Raw genomic sequence first — 22,167 nt, forward strand, 5'->3', positions numbered from 1 at the left:
AACAACAACTACAGCTAAAAAAAGACCCTACTGTTATACTTAAGGACATTTTAACCAGTCTCTGTTCTTACTTATCTAATCTCATCTAATGACTAAGAAGGAATAGTTCTTAATCACACCAACAACTGCTGGCTGTCATAAAGGGAGAAATGATTCATAGGCCACTAAAAGTAGAAAAGGGTGCTACATTTTTAATGAAAGCAGAGACAGCTAACTTGATGCCTTAATCACAACTGCCCTTACAGGTGGATATGGGCTGTCTGTGGGCAATAATTGGGTAAACTTATACAAAATTTTAAGATTGTAGATCACTCGGTGAGCCCCTAGAGCAAAAATGTTTGTGAAAATGTTATCTACGGACATGCTGCAGGCAACAGGTCACACCGAACACTTCTACATCATGCAAGGATACGTATGCATGCAGTGGTGAGACATAGGCAAACCCCTACAAACCCAGTGCACTGCGCAATGGGCTCGTTGGTATTGTTCAATTAATAAGTGTGTGCTACTTGAGTGCAATCCAACTGTTAGGAATAAGGGCATTAGGCAATATCTGCATAGTTTGTGTGGGCACCCTACAGGCACTTGCATGTAACGCCCACACCCCATGCTAGCAGCAGTTGAGCGTGGTCAATAAGGAGCCAGTCCTCGCACCTTACTAACGACTCGAGAACTGCGTAAGTGCACCATACGACAGCATCACCTGTACATCTTACATTAGCCTTGCAAATACTTCACGATACACTTACCACACCTTCGACAATCTCACATTCCATTTTCATGACGTTCCTTCCTTGAAGTGGACACACAAGCTTCAAGGGATTTGCAAGACATACCTGCACTCCCTGTATCCCTTGTGCTATCCTAGGCACGTTTACATTAAAATGGGGTCATTTGGACCCCACAAGACAGCACGCTGAACTTTTTTTTTTTTTGAAGGATTTTTTATCTTCACTGATGTCTGTCGTAGACATGAGATCCTTTCCACCTTTGTCATGGGAGGGATCACACATCAATATAAGGGTGGGGTCATCTGGACCCCATAAGATAGCACAAGGGTCAAGGTGCTGCTGTACCTCTCTACAAAACTCCACAACCAAAAAACCCAGGTCAACCCCACTACAGGTACTTGTGACTAAGCCCTAAATCTAATATGCTTCCTTTAGGTTCTTGAATCATAAACAGGTCTTTTTACATGTAGGTACTAATTAAAGGGAGATTAAAGGTTTCCACATTGTATTTGCTATATAATCAGTCATTTGAATTTGTGTGCAGCTATGTATTACCCTATAGAGTTACACTAATGCCCTCCAAGCTGCTCGGCATTCCTGAAACATCATCCATCATAGCCATCTCTGATTGGTGTATTTTTGCAAAAAGTGGTGACGTTCATAAAGATTAGAGGCCCACTCTGTACACTGGTATAACTTCTAATTCTTCCATTTCTTCATAAACAGGATATCCAGACATTTCGCTGCACTGTTTCCTGTGCTGGCTTATGCATTACCACTGAATATGAGCACTGCTGCAACGTTGTTTCCTCCAAAACAGGATGTTCTGATCAGGTTTCCTTCATCTCCAAGTCTTTTTATAGCAAATATCTGATACCAATCCAGAACACACACACACGGGTCTGGTGCATAATCCAGCCTGAGCACTAGCATGCCAAAATCTCCACCTGAGTCCTGGGATAGAATCCAGAAACTGTTAGGCATGTGTGGAGCTGTAGGTATGTTTGTGTGCAGTGTGTGAGCACACGTTGCTTTGTGAGTGCTTGTGCTTGGCAGGAAGAGAAAGCACCCCGCACCAGTTTCAGAGGTGTAATTTTCCTGAACAGCAGCATTGAGGTTCTCAGTGATCTCCTTGAACAAAGGCTGTATTTACTGGCATTTCATTCACAGCCCCTTTCTCTACTTTAAGTTAATGCTTTCACAGCAGATGGTCTCTCTGATGTGAACACCTTTTTTATGAGGATTTTTAAGTGAATCAGTAACCATCATGCGGGCTGCCAGTTGTTTGATGCCTTGGCAGGTAAATAATTAGCATTCGGCTTCCTCTCTGCAGCCAACAGAAGACGCTAGTGCCAGCACACACGTTTGCAGCGTCTGTCTGCTTTTGTATTTTATTAAAGCCCATATGCACATCTCCCTTGGTGTGCCTCAAAACATTGCATCTTAGATTTTTGTCCAAAACAAAGCCCAGAATTTGGGCAAATGTCTTGAACAAAGATCAAGTAAACACATGAACTGGTTGCTTAAAGTCTGCAGGTAACTCACTGAACCAGTGCAGAAGCAAAAACAGAGCTTTTTAGACCTATTCTTTTCTTTTCTTATAATAATTTTTTTTAAATTAAACTTAAATACAAACACCAATAAATAACTGAATGTACCAATAAATAACTATATGAGTTGTATTTTTGTGTGCATAACCAAAAACGTATAAACGTCCATGTTTTATTAATTTCTGCTCACCAGAGACATTTTTTTTCAAAGTCCTAACCCTGCTCAGACATGTTCAAGAACTCTGTCAGTGCTGATGCGGTGCCATCCCTTTTTTACGGTTCACACCCCCACCCCCATGACTGCCCCAGGCACCTGTCAATATGACTAACAACACTTTGTCCTGTTTGATTTGTGAGATTGCAGCTCTCAGAAAAACAGCGGTTACATGTTGAAACCACGGGTCAGGAAAGGCCAGCTAAAGTTAAACCACAAACTGCAGAGCAAGCAAGCCGAATACATACTATAATACTGTATTAACACCTCAAATATAAAATAAAAAAGCCATCAATTTTAGAAGATAATTGTTTATATCCTCACCCTGACACCTTTACAGATATGTCATGGATTATGGAGGTTTTTGTAACTTGAGACAATAGCAAAATTGTCATTGTAATCCTTGTGCTATCCAAGGCATGTTTACATTAAAAGTGGGGTCATCTGGACCCCACAAGAAAGCGCGGTGAACTTTTTTTTTCCCCAATGATTTTTTTATTTACGATGGTGTCTGTGGCAGACATAAAATCCTGTCCACCTTCGTCATGGGAGGAATCACGCATCAATGTAAGGATGGAGTCATCTGGACCCCATAAGAGAGCAAGAAGGTTAAACTGTACAAACCGCAACCATTCATTTTCCCATTCATGATAAATTTTCAAACAGTTAGCATTTTTGTGAATCAAAAAAGACACGACCCATGTGTCACTACCTAATCAGAGTTTCTAATTGGTCAGAGTTTAACTGGTTTAATATTCAATGAGCTTTCAAGAGCTGCACGTTTTGCACGTATGGCCAACACATCCTCCACAACCTCTGGGTTGTGAATCAGTACCGCAATGCGTCGCGCACTGCTACCCAAACCCGGTACCCTAACCCGACACTGGTCCAGATGTGGTAACGGATCTGAAAGGGTTACAGACGTGGTACTGGAATTGAACGGGCACCAGACGCGGTACCGGCTGCAAACCGGATGCAAACCAGTACCGGTACCCTAACCCAGTACTGGTACCCTAACCTTAACCCACCTGGGTTAGGGTACCGGTACTGGATGTGTCCTGGGAACCAGTGCACATTTAGTACTGCATCTGCTATTGCATCCGGTACCGCATCTTTGCGGCAATAAAATGCTGCATAATGGCGCAAAGCCGCTTTTCTCCAGTTCAGATTTTGCTAGGATTGTTTAATTGCATCAATGGTTGAGGAGTTATGGTAGTTCAAAGAATATCAACACTGGAGCTAAAGATCTGATGTAAAAGGGTTAACAGTTTTTCAAATCTATAGACCAGAGACATTAACTAAAATACTAATCAGAGGTCAAACTGTAGGGTTGATGACATTTATGCAAATGGAAGCTCAATTATATGACATAAAAATATCACCTGACTGATGACATTCTGAATATTTGTCAGGCCCTCAGCTGACACCAGCAGCAGCACATGTCAGTGCAACAGTCACATGTGTATGACATACCATCCTGTGAAAGAACACATAGGGTTCCACTCCCTGCTCGCCTGTTCAACTTCCTCCAGATTAAAGTGATAGTAGAACTTGAACACTTTAATCCCTCGCTGTCCTCGCTGTGATGACATGCGAGTATCCACCATCATTACAAGCTTAAGCTCGCCTGCATCCACAGGCCAAAACTGCAGATGAACCGCGCTTAACCCTTTAAGCCTTGGGTTTGCAATCAGCAACGTTTAGCAGGCGCTTGTTACAAAAGTTGTGAATCCTTCTGAATCTACAGCTGGAAGGAAAAGCTTCAACACTGTCAGAGGGTCTTGGTGAAAGGAGGTCATGCAGCCGGCAACATTTGTCAAGTGTTTGGTTTGATGCCAGATGCAGTGACAAGGAGAACCAGGTTGAAGGCATGTGATCCTGCAGGAGGTATGTCTGTAACACAGCTTGTGTTTGATGTCAAAGTAGTCCGTCTGTTGACATACACTATAAGTGTGTCAGTACACATCTCATGTAATGTTTGTCTTGCGTTTGAGCGGTGTGACACTTAAGCAGAACAAACCACAACCAAATGAACTTATTAAAGAACAAGCAAGTCCTCTCTGTTTTGAGAATCCTGTGAAGGCCTCTGCAGTCAAGCTTTCTCTCCATCCTAATTGGAAGTCATTAACCTCTAAACTAAAGCAACCTAAGAAGCTTTCACCAAAACATCCTGCTTCCTCAGCCCGGCTGATAAATGTAAAAAACACAAACAAGAGACTGCCTGAAATCCCCCCAAACATGCTGGATATATTCGTATTTGTAGGTGAAAAAAAATAATTTTATATATATATATATATATATATATATATATATATATATATATATATATATATACTTTTAGCCTTTTTTTCTTAAACAGGTTTTGGTTAATATTTTTTTATCTATTTTAAAAGTCTTCCTTGTGGTCTTTGAATTATAATGATGCCCTTTTTTGGCCAAAATTTTAAAAAAGTCGTTTTCTAGAACATAGTTTCTGCTGAATTGCAGGAGTTTATTATAAATTCACCTCCGAGCTGTGGACGGGACTATTTGCGCAGAGTAGTCCTGCCCCTACTTTCTGTCATCCATTTACATGCCCTCCTGCTACCTTACAGCCCTCCCAACCTAACATTACCAGTGTAACAAAAATGGTGAAGAATATTGGAGCTATCCAGCTTTACAGTTTTGAGCCAGAGACCAGCTCAGACGAAGATGTACGTGGATCTGCAAGTGGATGCATAACAATTCTGTTGTAGCTTTGTCACAATTACAGCTTTTTCAAATGGCATTTGTTGCTTGTTTTTTTCATTCACAACAGTTTGAATAAAGAAATACTCAGAATGCAATTTTAAGCTTAATTTTCTTTATATATGTTCTTCTTTATCAGTAAATTTGATCCTAGAAACTTGAATCTCCTCGTCTGCAGCACATGGTCACTTCATTATGACCCCCTTGGTCCGCTACACCCATAACTCTCACTTGCACTTCAGTGCTTGCAGCAAAAATTCTTCTGCAGACATTTCTCAGCTGTACGATTATTGCTTTATTCATCCACTTTTTATGAAAACACATGCAAAGCATTACGGGCAGCCTGTGGATTGATAACAAAAATAAACAAAGAAACAGTGAGCAGAAGAATGTATGAATGCCTACCCTTTGTTTTTATTTTCCAGCTACCTAAACAAAGAACTTAGTTGCCCTGACAACCGTTTCTGTCGGCCGCTGCGGTAAACCCTACAGGTAGCAGACGTAAAAGCGGAGAGACGTAGCGAGGAAGGAAATGTGTTGTTGAGCTTAACAAGGCACACACAGGCTGTGGATGTGTTGCAGCCTGTAAAACAGCAATTTACTGGGAGCAGATGTTTCACTGTTTTCCAAGCTTGGATTCAGAACAGTTCAAGTTGACATTCTGTGTTTCAACTCAGTGAGAACTTCTCAGTGAGAACACCAAAATGAGGGCTGTTTTTCCTTTTGTATTTTAAGCAATTTATCAATATTATCTTTACACTGGCAATGTGCTTGGTCAGCAGGACAAGCTGAAAGCACAAGCTAAAAAAATAATAAATAAATAAAAAATCCCCTCTAATGAAATCAGTTTAAGACTATGACAACCAATAGGAATAAGATTTAAAATCTACATTCCATGTTTGAAGTTTTCTGAAGCTAAAAACCAGTCTTAAAAAGATCATAATTGTGGTCTGCACCTAGCAGACAAAAGAAGAAGAATACTACTATAACCAGGTCAAGGCCTGACAAGTCTTAGTCACATACACCCATGAGGTGGTTGACCCATACAGGTGCTGAGGGTGTTTGGGTTGTCTGTGGATGGTCATAGAGAGGGAGTGATCGCATATTCCTTTGAAGTTCCTTTTAAGATTGAAAAGCCGCCTCAAGTGATGTGATAAAAATGGAACCTACAAGTGTCGTTCGTGAAGCATTTGTAAGGCTAACCTAAGTTGCAAGTACTTATGACCTGCGGGTTATGCTGTCTTACAGTGACAACAAGACATCCAAGTGTCCACAGAAGGCCCGTAGGATGCCCTCACAAACACATGAGCACCAAGCTCATTTACTCCGTTTCAGAATACGCTGGAATTACGTGAGTAGCTTTGACGGTTGAAAAGTTACAGTAGAAGAAAGCTGAAGCTCTGCTGTTAAAAGGTTTGAACAGTTTTTTTTTTTTTAATTAGCTCCAACTTCCGCCAGCACCGGGCGCGCATGTATATGGATCCAAACTTAACGACTCAGATGTACATTCTAATAAAATAAATAAATAAATAAATAAATAAAGTTAAACCGGCAGTAACCAGTGTGCAGTAACTATGAAAAGTCCCTTTTTTTCAAGAAATTTGAAATTGAAACCTTTTTTAAAACATAAATTACAATTTATCTGAAAAGAAATGAAAAGAGAGGGTGGAGGCTTTCTGAGTGAGAACTTTGCGAAGCGTGAAATCAGCACGCCCCTCTTTTCCAGTGGCTGGAGGAGGGGGAAACTGGAAGGCTTGATGCAGAGTTCAGCTCTGAGTTGTGGATTTTCTTCATTAAGAATGTGTTCTGTAAGCTTAAGAAAGCTCACGTTTTTAGCATTTAACTGACCAAAGTTCTTGTTTTTAAGCAATGAGCTGCTAAGATGCAGCATATTTTAAACACACAAAAAAGAGCTTTTTGCTTTATTTTTTGTAAGAGAACAAAAGGCAAGTGAATCAAAACACATGAATATCTTGCCATTTATAAACACAAACTCCTCCAAAAATGCAAAATGCTGCTCATTACAGGATACCATGTGGATGCATTGATTTATAACCTTCTCAAGGCCATAATTCTGGTAAATGAGCCTTTTTCATGAATGCAGCTTCCCCAGCAGCATCTGTGTACCCCCACTGATCCACTTCCATGCACCTTCTGTGGGTAAACATTAGCTATTTAAGCTTCATTAATCAGCCCTTCGACCCGTGCAGCACGGGGGCAACAATCAGCTGGATTACCGGAGGTTGCTCTGGCCCAACTGTTCTCCAGCTGCGGTTAGGGGCTGCAGCTGATTAAAAGATGGCAGAGAAGTCCTTGTGTTGCATGACTGTGAGTGAAGGCAGGGTAACCAACAATCATCCAACAGACCAGGGGAAAAAAAATATAAACCCATGGTGTGATGTCAGATCTGACCTGAAAGTATTGCTTGGTTTTTTCCACTCTTTCCATATAAACTTGTTAGGCAGTATAAACTCTTTATGTAATAAACTTTTTTCCCTATAAAATGAAATTATAAAAAAAATCCAAAACACCACATTTTGCTTTAACCGCATTTTCCACACTATAAGGCACACTTAAGTCTTTTTTTCTTTCTTTAAACAGTGCACCTTATTATTTGGAGAGTCTTATAAATGGAATAATTCTGGTTGCTTACCGAACAAAGTTGGGGGTCATTTCGCTAACATCGCTAACATGTAGCGGTGTCAGTGTGCCTTATATGGCATAAGATCAAACACAGGTCATTCATTGACAGTCCACCCTATTGTGTACATTCAACTGCTTTTTTATCTTTTCAAGCAATTCTATTTTATTATGAAGCAATTTTTTTCCTTTGTAACTCGATAATCTCTAAAAAACAAAAACAAAAAACAAGTGTACTATTTTATTTGTCAATCTGTAGAACATATATTAAAGTTTTTTGTGTCCTTTTGACATATGAATATGTAAAGCAATTCTTATTTCTAAAATTATCCAGCAAATTTGAATCTTCTAAACAAAGTCTCACCAAACACGGGCTTTGCAGTTACTCCTCCTCCTTTCCTGTGGTGTTCCCCAAGGGCCTATTCTGGTTCCTGCACTGTTTTTATTACATATGCTCCTTTAACGGCTTCCCTTTCAGAAATCTGGTTCTCTTTGCAGTGCAGATGTGTGCAGCTTCTAACCATGTCGAAAGGCATGTCATTGTTAAACTATCTGGGGGACATAAAAACACCACTGACATGTAATGTTGCAAATCATATTCAAAAACAAATTGTGTGTCGTTTGCTAATTCTGAACTGTAAATATGGAAATGATTCAAGGCATGACATGTAATACACAAAAACCTTATTTGGACTCTGTTTTGGCTTGTTCTAGCTGAGCATATGAAGATAATTGATTCATTTATTTTGATAACTGAAACATATTTTTGCCGCACCTTTCACTGTTTCTTTTTAGGTGTTAGTACGATGCCAGTCTTGAAGAGTTTGCGGTCCCATAATGCAACTCTTCTTTCTCCAAAGACTTCCAATGGTTTTTAAATTCTAGCTTTTGCTCTGAACTGACATTAACCAAGGTTAAGGGTCAATGCCTCAAATCAATTAGACTCCTCTAACTAGATAACTAAAAATTTTGGAGGCGCCAAAGACTGAAAACCAGTGGTTCTTACAGCATAGATGCTTGAACTCTCCAACAGCTGACTTCTAAGTGCCTCCTCCACAACACACCTGGATTGTTTTATCACATTTTGAAAACTTTTCATGTTTTTTATGTTTATTTTACAACTTTTCTGTGAGTTTATTACCTTATTGTGCTTGAGTTAATATTATTACAGTGTTATCTCGCTTATCGGGGGGATACTTTCTATAAATAAGTGAAAACGCAAAATAGGAATACAGATGTTTTAAGGCTTTAAATAGACATGAACATTTTCACTTTTTTAACTTGTTTAAACCCAATGCTCAGACTTTTGTGGAAAAAATGGTCACATATACTCGAATGTAAAAAAAACAAAGATCTGATCGCAAAAGAAGTTTTATGTAAATGTGGCAAACTGAGCGCATACTGTACAGGAGACACAGCACAGAGAAGATATGTAAACAGGCGAATAGCCAATCAGGATGCTAAACACAGCACATTGTATAAAAAAGCATGCAAAGCTGCAGTGGAAAATCCGTGAAACAGCGAGACCATGAAAGGACCACTGGACGCCAAGAAGAGAATCTTCTGAAAATGTTCCACAAAGAGTAGCAGAAAACAACACCAAAATGTCAAAACAGAGAAAAGTGTTCATCTTTTTTCATTCAATACAAAACTAAAAATAATTACCCATGTTTTATTCGTGGAAATTTTAATTCATTATTTGCATAATCCCAAGATAAACATTTCTTTTTCAGTACATCACCGCACCCTAACAACACCACAATAACACCATTTGTTTTGGTTTTTACTACATCCTCACTGGTTTGCTGTGGAGGAAGGAAACCAGTGGTTGGATTAAGCTGCATGGTCATAGACAATACTTAAAAGTAAGTTTAATCGCTTCACAAATATGTGGAAACAGTGGGATATTGTTCGTGTGGAGCTAAAAAACACAAATCCTGTCCGTCTTTTTTGGATTACAGTGGCTTGGGGAATACACAAAAGAACGCACACCCCTGACGGTGATCTATAGCCGCATGACTTATGATGATCCGACAGGGAGGATGTGAATTGTGCACAAAGCCACACCTAACTCTGCTGAAGCATAAAGACTCATTTGCTGTTCCCTAAAATCCTTGGTGCTTCAGCTGACATCCGACAAATCCAAGAGGGACCACTGATCCCATTAGCTGTAAAGCCCAAATCAATTTGAGTGATGACGAGAATATGAAATGTTCAGATAGAATTGCTGAGGTCATTTTCCTGTCGCTCTGCTGAAAGTCTGAAGACAGAATTTTATTCTGCCAATCGAAAAAGCACTATTTTTTTTTTTTTTATTAGGAAACTCATGTTGATTATTTTTTTATCTCATACTTTGATGAGTCAGTCTACGGTAGGGATGAGCAAGATTGTGGTAACATTAAGGTAAAAAAGGCTTGACACTTTGAAAATATTTGTGAAATGACACAGCAATTAAATCATGATGAGTATTACTTCTTTGGTCTCTTTCTGTTCCCAAAAGGACTGGAAACAAACCTGTTAAAAACCACACTTTATATTGACGCTGAAGTCATTTATATACAAGCAGTCAAATTTGCTTTTTTTTCCTCTGACATCCTTAAAAGTTTTCTTAGACTGACAATTAAAACCAGGGAAAATAGACTTTTTACAGCTACTTTAAAAACTGCAATACAACGTGCCAGTTTCCATTGGGATGTATCCTAAAAGATGCCAAAAAGACAAGACTTCAGTAACACAACATTGCTGTGCATACCAAGAACAGAACAAGGTCCCCAAGTGCTGTTCATGGGAAAGGTGCATGCTCCCTGCGTGTCTGGTACACGTTTACTAATCTTTCACCAGCAGATAGCCTGTATCTAGCCATTAGTGCAGTTGTGAAAAATACTTTACCAATCAGTGGAGTGCGGGCATTTTACTACAACATCTCCCATAGCTCTGTACAACTTCTGTTAGCCTTACAAATACTTCACAATGCTGTTACCACACGCATGACAATCGTACGTTCCGCTGTCAACGAGCCTCAAGGGGACTGCAAGACACACCTGCACTCCCTTTAAGATGCCCCTTGAACCAGCCACTCCTCTGTACGACCCTCCACTGGCCTGGACAATCTAGAAAACTCTTGACGAAAGGCTGCTATCCAAGCAACTCAGCCCAGGAAGAGCGATTTCCCCAGACAACACTGAACTAAGCTTTTACTGTCGTCTTCCAGCTGTTTTCTCGCACAGTTAAACTGCAAACTCAAGCTCGGGCCCTGTTTTTGTACCACAGGGAGCCCAATAAAAGTAAATGCAAGAGACCACACCAACAAAATGTTAACATCAAACATGTGACTAGATTAGACAATGCTTAATGTTTGAACAAAAAGGGTATCTTTGTTTCTCCAGTAAATGGCTCTGGATGATTACATCTGCCTTAATAATAGAGATAACCTTTTGGCAAATTACATTTTTCAAATTAGGTATAACTATTTTTATAACAAGAACTCGCTGGTTGGATCTCACAAGGCTGCACAGTAAGTTGAGTTGCTTTAGGGCCTAAAGCTATTCAATTGTTCAAAATACAATACAAAAACAATAGAAATTCACTGATCTTCCAGGGGAGGAATATTGATATTACTGACACGAACTGGTTGAATAATTTCTGGCATCAGCTTCTAAGTTCTACACTGTGAAAATAAAGCCTGCAGTGACCAGATTTTGCTCCTTCTACCCCAATACGATCTTGAAAACAACAACCAGGTAAGACAAAGGAATGCTTAAACCCCTAAAATAAGTCAATCTGAACTCTAGTAACCTGTTTTCACAAATGAATGTGTAGTTATAGTAGCATAGTCCTGCCTGCCATCCTTTTCTCTCCTTCTGCATGAGCAGATAGTTTATCTAAACCTCTGAGTGAAATATTTGTATGATAAACAACAGTGTAACACAGATCTCAAATGGATTTGCTTGCGTTTCCATCATGATGTTTAAACATTCAAAGGCATTTGTTTTCATAGAACTAAACTGAGTCGTCAAGCATCCCATTTCACTGTTGAAAATCACCTAATTTCTCAATACAGATATCCTCCTGACTACCAGAAAAGCACATTTGTTCTTTTAAATCAGTATTTTTCCCAACCCCTGCATACTGCTGTATTTGGCATCTACACAGGACATTTGGGGATTTTCAATAATACCAAATGCAAAGGGGTGGGGCTTTTGTAGTTTTGGCGGAAAAATATGGGACAAAAATGGTAATCTGGAGGATACGAGTCTACTGAGACACTCCGATTTGTTAAGGTTTGTTGGGTGAATGCGCCACTCTGTTGTGTATTTATTGTTTAAAAGAATCAAAAAAAAAGCTTTTGATTGCTTAAACATTGTTATTTTAGAGCTATTTGAGTCACTCGAATCACATTTTAGATTTTTTATATTGTAATTATTAATTACCATAAAAGATTTCTTGGCAGCATCATAGGATCATAAAGGTACCTGGTGTTAGTGGCGGTGGAAGGCTCATTACTATGTAAACAGCCATTTAATTTTGTCAAGATCTGAACTGGTACTATTGGCAGAGACAAAAATGTTTAAACATGTAAACAAATTACCCTTTTTCTTTTACCTGCTGCTTATCCAAAGACTAAAAATTTGGTCATTACCCTGTTTTACCAGCCAACAAGACTGCTTGGTCCCACAACAATTAGCTGTTACAAAATCGGGCCCAGTTAAGTTTATAACTGAATATTCAGGGCACTCCCTCCTCTTTCAAACATGTAGTACACTGATTTATAGTTTTTCCATTTCACACTGCACTGCATGTAGTGTGAAAAGCGTATAGTGGAAAATGGCAAAGTCTGTAATCCAGAAGTGAGCAGACACAGACACAGTTCTGTAGTTTAAAAAAAAAGATCTTAGAACTGAGCCCTGTGGAACACCTTAAGTTATGCATTTTGCTCGAATCAATGTTTTTGCAAAACAAAGTAGAAAAGTAAATAAGCAAATTGAAACCACATTATTCTTAAAGTCCATCCATCCATCCATCTTCTTGACCGCTTCCTCCCTTTCGGGGTCGCGGGGGTGCCGGAGCCTATCCCGGCTACTGAAGGGCGAAGGCGGGGTACACCCTGGACAGGTTACCAGTCTGTCACAGGGCCTCAATCACACACACATTCACCCTCACATTCACACCTAGGGACAATTTAGAGTCACCAATTAACCTATGAAGCATGTTTTTGGACGGTGGGAGGAAGCCGGAGTCCCCGGTGAAAACCCACGCATGCACGGGGAGAACATGCAAACTCCACACAGAAAGGTCCCAGCCGGGAGTCGAACCGGGGCCTTCTCGCTGTGAGGCAAGAGCGCTAACCACTGCGCCACCGTGCAGCCCATTCTTAAAGTCTTCCCAGTAAAAAGTTTAAAGAAACATTGAAATACAGTGGTTTTATCATGGGAGTAACATTCTAAAAGTATCCCACGATAGGTGAAATACAAAGTAAGGATGTCTTAAAAACCTCACCACACATTTTATACGCTTTCTTAAGCAGATATTAATATTTTTACACTTTTCTCTTGTTAAAACATTATACAAGTTTGAACCTTCATAATGTTTTAAAAAGGAAAAAAAATCCAGTTTTAAAGAGTGAAAACAAAGATTTGCTTGTGATTGAAGGTTTATGTAGCCTAAATTTGACACAAGCTGAACCCATTCTGTACAGTAGGCTCAGCATGGAAAAGGTTGATTGATTACCAATCAGGTTGCAGAACACAATGCACTGTAAAACAAACAAATACATTAATAAACATGTAAAGTTGCTGTAAAAAAACATCTGCAATACAATGAAAGGAGAGCCATAGTATAGAAAAGGACCACTGTACAGGGCTGTATTTCTTTAATAAAATTAGCAAAACAATATGCTAAAAAAAAAGAGGGAACCACAATTACAAGAAAAGTAATTTAAAAATAAAGATAACACAACCAACAGACGCAAAGTCATCTGTAAGGAAGCGTGGTGTAGAAATCTTAAGCTCTCGTAAAGAGGGTTAAATTTAATTACGGGAAAGTTTCATTTGACTTATCATCTTAATTAAAATATGTCTAGTATTGAAGATAAAAAAACATTCGCAGCAACTGAAAAATCCTAACTGAATTCTCATAAATTTTGTTGGGCTTCTAACTAGGCTGCATAGAAGCAGGACATTGTCATGAACCTCCTGGAGGTATTGTACACATGGAGTCTCCTTCAGGGTCAGTTTGTGAGCCCCGCAAACCAAACAGCTGACAAACTCTGCAGCAGACTTGTGTGTATGTTTGGTTTCTGTCCCTGGCAACACATTAACACACTTCCAGAGCAGCACTCGTGCTGGAAAGTGACTCATTCACATCCCAGTGTTAGAACTCCACACAAAGAAACCAGCCTCTTAACAAAAGCTACACAACGGACCTCCAAACAGATGAATAACTGATGATGCTGTTGTGTGACGGGAAAGTCAGATAGTGAGGTGTGATCTAATGAGTATTTTGGAAATGGTTTGTCAAGTTCAAACGTTCAGAAAGGGGTTTTATCTGTAGAAATACAAGCAAAAGTCAAAAAAGCTGTAGAAAACTCAAAAACCATAAAGTGGTTGATGATTTGAGTTCTTTTAAAGCAATAAAAAGAAAGCACTTAAAGCACTCTCTCAGACCACAAAACCACATCTCAACTCAACTTATTTTTCCAACTCTAGCAAGTATCTTTTAATCACAGTGAAGCAAGAAATTTGAGAATTTTTTAGACATTTGAAAGCTCACTTAAAGAGAAAAACTTCTACTCTGTAAAGCCTGCAGAGCATTTCCTCCACTCCCAGAGAGCAGATGTCAAGCAGGTATTACTAAAGTCAAATGTCACAGAAAAGGATCACAGCTTCAAGGGAGAAGGCGGCTGTACAGTTCATTTGCATATACTGCAAGAAACTAACACACTAAAAGAGCAGGCATAACCTTAAGAGAGTGACTTGACACCAGCAAGTCGGAGGAGCAAGAAAAAGCAGAGCCAACCGGTCGACCCAGAGCTTTTGGACAGCGGCTGACTAATGCTACATTCACATTGCCCTCAGCGACATGTGAAGCGACCACTTCCAATAAAAAGTCTGTGTTAATGTATATATGCATGTTTCGGGGTTCTGTGTCAAAAACTGATGCATTACCGTTTTGCTCTACGTATAAAACACACGGCCAATTAACGAATATTCAAAGTTAAACCACGTTGAACTTTGACCAATAAGGGGCCCTCCCTGCTTGCTTGATGTGAACACCATATGCAAAAATTGCAATTAAGAACCCGAGTTCAGTGTATTCTTGAATACATGTCCGGTGTAAACATGGGTTAGTACTTCCCAGGAGCATAAAGGTGATGTTCTTTCATAAAACTTTGTACTCGGGACTTAAACTCAGATGGTCAAAAACTCAAGCCACATACATAGAAAAGCCCAGAGCACATAGTAGAGGTATACGTTACTGAATCCTAAAATTATAATTTTGTTTCTGGTGTTCTTAGACATCTCTTTGGTCAGGCCATATTAGAGTTTGTAGTATGACTGTTTGAAGTTGTGAACAGGTGTCTTTTATATAGATAACGAGTTCAAACAGGTGCCATCAATACAGATAACGAGTGTAGGACAGAGGATCTTTTTACAGAAGATGTTACAAGTCTGTGAGAAACAGAACTCTTGCTTGGTTGTACGTGACCAAATACTTATTTTCCACCACAATTTACAAATAAATTCTTCAAAAATCAGACTGTGTGATTTTCTGGATTTTTTTTCTCATTTTGTCTCTCATACCTGAGGTATATGTATGTTGAAAATAACAAAATTACTTCTCTCATCTTTTTAAAAAGGGGGAACTTGCACAATATGTGACTGACTAAATACTTTTTTTGTCCCACTATATAAATCATTACAACTTTCAACAAAATGAATGGACATTTGACTTGTGGAGTCGAACTCCTTAGCCATTTTTTTTTTACTGAAATATGTCCGACTGGATGAAAAAGCCTCTTTGTTTCTCCCTTTCACAAGGTTTCACACCAAAAGTACAAAACCATCTGTCTGTCTCCCTCATGACACTATAAAGCTCTCACTCTAACTCAACACGTCCCTCCCACCCCATTCAAAACTGGCTGAAAATGACCTAATTCCCTCCTGGATGAGAAGGTGCTGCAACAATTAGATATTAAAAACACTTTCCAAGTAAGAGCGACTTCTCCCTGGTGACAGGGTGGTGTGGTGAAATCTCATAAAAGACAAATCTTCCCAGCATAAAGGAACATGACATCATGCTAAAGTGTCAAACAAAGCTTAAAAGAATTGACTTTTTTTGTTAGTTTTATTTTTTTCCAGTTCAATTTTACAATAGCAACATGCTGTCCTGTTTAGTGTCCTGGACTTTTATTTTACCACGAGAAAGTGATTTCTGATTATAGTGGGTCATGCCGAGTCTTCGGTGGGAGAGCGGAAACAAATGTTCTGTTGGTGACCTAAACAATAAGATTTCCCAGGGCTCTAGACTAAATTTTTGCTCTGGTTGCACCAGTGCAATCAAACTTTTTTTAGTTTTTTTTTTTAGGTGCAGCAAAAAAGTGAGATGCCGCCACATTTTCAATGGCATTGCATTTAACAGTTCAGTTTTACAGGATGTTAGTTTTTAACCCTTTAACTCCAGAGCTTTAGCTTCAGTGTTGACTTACTTTCAGCAGCAATAATTCTACAACTGTTTACGTAATTAACTTAATTCCAGCGGATTGTGAAGTGCAGAAAAGCAGCCTTGAAGTGCAACAAAACACTTTACAGTCGTGAAGTGCTGACGCAACCAATCAGCTGAATCTGTCATGGAGAAAAGCGGCCTTGCGCCGTCATGAGACACATTAAGCTAGTAATGTGCGGCACAAAGCCAGTTTGCTGTAAGTACTATGGATCCACATTAGTTACGTAAAGGGTTAAAAAATTATAGTAGTCGATAGAATGTCAATAGTGGAGCTAGAGTTAAACCATTTTTTTTTTGCCTTGAACTGCTCAGCTTACTGGCACTTCATATTGATGGTTGCCCCAAAATTTCACCAGATTCAATGATCTTCCTAAAACGAACAAATACCTATTGAACTACTTTGCTTATAAATATATTTTTAATCCTTTTGTATCATGGTACTAAAGTAACCTTATTCTCATTTGATACAAAAGCTTTCAAAGCTAAACCTTAAATAGAAATCCTGAATCTACATCAAGAAAATCAAAGGTTCTTCATTTGTTACAACTAGACCATACTATTTTTTTTGTTTGTTTGTTTTTATGATGAGTATGTTCTTCTCTATGCCTGCCAGGAAAAAAAAAGGATGCGCAAAATAAACAAACCAAAACAGCAGACTGTCAGTTGACTGGATGCTAACAAAAGTACTGACTCAGTTCACTTTGAATTTAAACGGAGAGAGAACTGAGTTCAGCTCAGGAAACTTTAAGGCTTTATTATTGAGCGCTTTTGATTTTCTGTCTTTTCCCTTCAGCAACCCAGTGCCTGCATGCATTCACTTTCATCTTGACCCAGCAGCAGCCGCAGTATCCACCATGACAAAGCAAAAAAGCTGTGATAGATCAGTGTGTTTGTGGGCTGTGTGAGAGCTGCTGAGTAATGTCAAAGAGGTTGATATGGTCTTGAAAATTGTGTTTTTTGTGTTTTTAACATGTCCTTGTGGCATTTTTCTGTTAATGGAGAACATACAAAGAAAATTCAGCTTCAAATTTCCTTTTGTTGTGTTTTTTTTATTCATATAATTTTAAATCAGGAGCACACGGACAAACCCAGTTTAAAAAAAGAATGCATTAACATAGAAAATACGATCAGTCGGTCACAAGCTCCCTGCTCTGTTCCATTCTGATCCATGCACTTGCAGACAAATAAATCCATGTTCATCCTTATTTACCTCAGCCGAGCTGTATCTGGTTCAAAACTCTACGGCTAGATAGCTCTGATACTCCTTTGCATTTTTGTTGCACCCGTTGGGGGTGTGAGGGGCTGTAAGCTAGCAGGAGAGAATGTAAACAATTGAATATATAAAAGAATACGACTGTTCCAAATAGGAATAGTACTCGCTGGCTCCAAGAAGCCAAAGTCCCATAGAATTCTACAGAGAAATAAACCGATATTTCTCAGTCATCCTATTTGTCAGAGTAACCATTCTTTCTTTGATACTTTTTTTTAAAAAGTTCTTGCTAATCCAAATATTATTTAATTATTTTTTTTTTCTGTAGTGTAAGTTATTCAAGTTATAAACTGACTAATCAGATGACTCAATAAAAGTATATTCAAAAAGTTTGACAGATTTCATGAAACCCACTTTCAAGTGGTAGGATTTTGTCGTCCAATGACCTTACTCCTCATTAGCCAAAGTGGTTGCCATAGAAACACTGACTCAGACTGACTCGGGCCAGTCCCTGGCTCATCTGGCTCCAATATGGTGGCAAACATATTGCAAAAAAAATAGCGATTACTTTGACTTTATTTTGTTGGAGCCAGACGCAAGTCATTTTCTCACTCGGTCTAGTTCTCTGAAGCTACACATTCACACCACCCTCGGCAAAGTGCATTCAACTAGTCACTTCCAATGAAAAGTCTGTACACACACATTTAAGCAGGTTTCAGCTTTTAAAACTCACTTTCACACAGAGCTACGCAAGATTTTGCAACTGTTTTCCAGCTTTACATACAAAACTCATGACCATTGAACGCGCATTGAAAGTTAAACCGGGTCAAACTTTGACCACTCAGATTTGGTAGTGATGTATAGATTTGGGTTAAATGGTGAACTCAGACACGTCAACGAGCCTGACAACATCTGCAGTCGTTTTTAAAATAAACCAAGACCAAAGAACGATGCTAGCAATGAACTGAACCGTTTCATGTCTTAATCACAAGATCCACGTCGCATCAACATTTGGCACTAAGCATCTTCCAACTATGGGTGGTGGACATGCACTACTAAGTAGTACCAAAAAAAAAAGGAGAAGAAGATGCCTTTCCTTGCTTGTCCAGTGTGAACACAGGTCACATGCTCAATGCCTCCGGAGGAAAATATTGTCAATGGTGTAAACAGCGAGCTCTCAGAAAAGGAAAGGGGAGGGGGGTCAGGGTTGCTCTGGACTAACAGTCCTGCCCACAACTACTGCCGCTCTGCAGAAACTAGGTTCTAGAAAACAACACACAATTTCGCCTAAAATTGGCATAATCATAGTTAAAAGACCCCTGAAAAAATGATCAGTGTGAAACTTTAACTGCTGTGCAACACTCCATCACTTCCACAAGAACTGTGCTGTGTTATTAGCACAATACTGTGTGGGTGACTTAGTGCATGCAAACAGAAACAAAACAAAATCCAGCAATTGTGTAGATCTATGCACCAACAACACTATCAAAGATCAGGTTAAATGGAACAAGTGGAACATGCTGGGTTGGATGCTGTCCTGAAAGTGGATTCACGTGTTTTATTTTTCTTTTGACACTCCTTTCATTCCATATTTGGCAGCCAGAAAATCCTGACCAACTCACCGCATCTTTGTCCTCTTCCCAGCTCCTCTGCTGCTCCACAGAGCACAGCTTCCTCTTGTTTGTGTTTTCTGTCCTCTTCATCGCTGCGGCTGTCCCGGCGCGTGCCTCAGTTCGCTGCAGCTGTGCTCCTCACTGACACATCTCTGCCGGACCGAAACTCATGGCTCCTCGCGGCACTTTTCGTCGTCGCTGCCTCGCGCTCAGCCACCCCGAGCCGTGCTCCGCTGGTTAAGGAGGCTCAGCATCTGGGAGAAAGTCATCGAATCCAAGTGTCGGGTCAAATTCCGGTGCTGCCAGTGACACAAAACACAGAGGGGTGTTCACGCGGGCAGTTTCACGTGTGAGGGGACGGTCAAAAATGCCGCGCGCGCGCCTCCTCTTCGGCTACACTTTCTGTAAACCGAACCGTTAATTACTTTGTAATTTTTAGTTGGTGGCAGCTAAATACCGGGACTAGCCAAGCTGCTAGCCTGGGGGTTCACCTGAGCCGAACCTCCGTGACACCCAGGCACGCGGGTTCAGCTTCTTCAAACGGACATGTCCGCGCGGCTCTCGCTTATGAACCGGCGGGATTTGTGTCTCTCGGTGATTTCCAGATTAAAAAATCTTATCCTATGGTTCTGTCATATTCAGCCTTTGAGGTTAAGGTCAGCACCAACACCGGGTGAGGCGCAGCGGAGCGGTATGGAACGGTTCGGCTCGTTTCCTGATTCTGACAGGCTGACAGTGACGTCAAGCGCGCGGAAGGAAGAGGACAACAACCGGTCTGCAGTTTACAAAATAAAAGTCTTGTTGTTATATTTTTAAAGAAAACCAAATATCAATGTTTAACATTCGCATTATTGCTATACCAAGTGCTTTTAAATAATACATCTTACAGGGATGGCAAACCCGTTTAAAGGACCATACAGTCGAATAAGCAACAATTTGCTATGTGATTGGCCCCATGAAAAAAAAAATTGTAAAATCTGCAAACACCAAATACAATTTTTAATTACTTAGGTTTAAAGAATCAAGACTAAGTGTAAATGTCTTCACAAAACAAGAAAAACCTCAGAAGCATGTAAAATATCCTCACTACTAAAGGGGCATTTTTACGGAGTCTTGGAGATGACGTTCAAAGAAAATATTGTTCCTTCAAATTAATACTTTGAGGCCATGAATTAGTATATTTTGCACATAAATTATCATTTATGGACACAATTTAGTAGTTCGTGCACACAAATTAGTATTTTATGGAAACAAATTAACATTTTGTTAGCATACATCAACACATTATTAGCATTTTGTTTTCAAAATGTAGCATTTTATTAGCATTATTTTTGAAAAAACTAGTATTTTGTGCCACAAATTAGTAGTAAGAATTAAAGATATTACATTACTCATTAAGGCCCCAAAAATGCTAAATTGTGCTTCTAAAATGCTAATTTGTTCCAACAAGATGCTAATTTGTGTCAAAATAATGTGAATAAAATGCTACATTTTGCAACCAAAATGCTAATAATGTGTTCATTAATGCTTACACAAGGTTCATTTGTGTCCATAAAATAGTAATTTGTGCACAAAAACTACTAAATTGTGGCCACAAAATGCTAATTTTTGGACACTTATATTAAGTTATATACTTTTTTATGGTCATGTTTAGGGCTCTGTACTTTTTTGTTAAATAAATGGAAGATTAATCTATTTGTCAGTTGTTTGTATGGACATTTTTTATGTTTTGTGTTTTCTATAGTAATTTAAATTCCTTTGTGACTTAATTGTCTGTGTCTAATATCACTTAAAATGCATTTATCGTTCAGAGTAAGATTATTTTAAAAATATTCTGTTCAATAACTTTTTATTTATATAGCCCAATATTATAAATCTAATTAAAATGTTATCTTTTTTTGTTATACATATAATGAAAAATGTATCATTACCAAATATATTTCTCTAGTCTCACATGAGGAAAAATTGATAGAGCATTGTTCAACCATGCAGACACACATTCACCCACTGATGGTGACTCTGCTGGTCACCAGGGACACCAGGAGTCGGAAAGCCAGGAACCAAAACTGTGACCTTTCGAGCAGTGGTAAACTGCGATACCTCAGCACCACAGCTAACCACATTTTAAACCATTAGTGAAGCTTTAGCACAATTTCAATAAAGAAGATTTACCTCACTTCTGGATAAGCTGGCTCTTAAGTCACTCTCTCTGCATGCCACTCATCACTTAAGCCTTTACTAAACCGATTCCCTGCCGTTTCTCCTTAGCTAATCACAATCGTATTTCTGCTTTTAAATTCGTAGACGTTCATTTCTCTACATTCTAGATGGTTTTGCTTTCTTTCCTCCATCTCGTCCTCTGCCTGGAGCAATGCGTTGTCATGGACTGGCCCTCAACCACCATCAGCATCTTAACTCTGGAGTATGTCATCTATTCTTCAAGCTTAACCCACCAGTACGCAAGACGTCATCAGCCCAGAACCTAACCGCCAAAAACTAGGGACTCATTTCCTCCACATCTTTAGTATCCCAAATAAATCTTTATTTTATTGGCATTCCTTATAAGGTCTCATTGGACTATCTTAAATTTATACATTTTAGGACTTTATTTTCCTCGTAGTTGTGGTGATTGTGTTCTACAAATAATGTAACATTTGATTTCTCAGAAGATCAGATCATTGACTCCCAGTGCTTTCAGTACTTGTTTGGACCTCCATTTGCATGAATTACAATATCTATTGTCCTGGAGGCGATCAGTCTG

The 22,167-nt window shown here is 39.2% G+C and overlaps 1 protein-coding gene across 4 annotated transcripts in view; it reads right to left on the reverse strand.

Annotated features, from left to right (window-relative positions):
- mast2 (microtubule associated serine/threonine kinase 2) overlaps positions 1 to 20,157 on the reverse strand; it is a 169,870-nt gene extending 149,713 nt beyond the window's left edge. For 3 of the 4 annotated variants that reach the window (XM_024278302.2, XM_024278301.2, XM_024278300.2), the window contains exon 1: positions 19,416 to 20,156. In XM_024278302.2, coding sequence (XP_024134070.1) covers positions 19,416 to 19,496 — 81 coding nt within the window. In that variant the 5' untranslated portion in view covers positions 19,497 to 20,156. Of the gene's footprint in view, positions 1 to 19,415 lie in introns of all 4 variants that reach the window. The other variant, XM_036211612.1, reaches the window with a different exon arrangement.
- Positions 20,158 to 22,167: the final 2,010 nt, after the last annotated feature.

This window comes from Oryzias melastigma, linkage group LG4 (assembly GCF_002922805.2).
Source record: "Oryzias melastigma strain HK-1 linkage group LG4, ASM292280v2, whole genome shotgun sequence".
Lineage (NCBI taxonomy): Eukaryota > Metazoa > Chordata > Actinopteri > Beloniformes > Adrianichthyidae > Oryzias > Oryzias melastigma.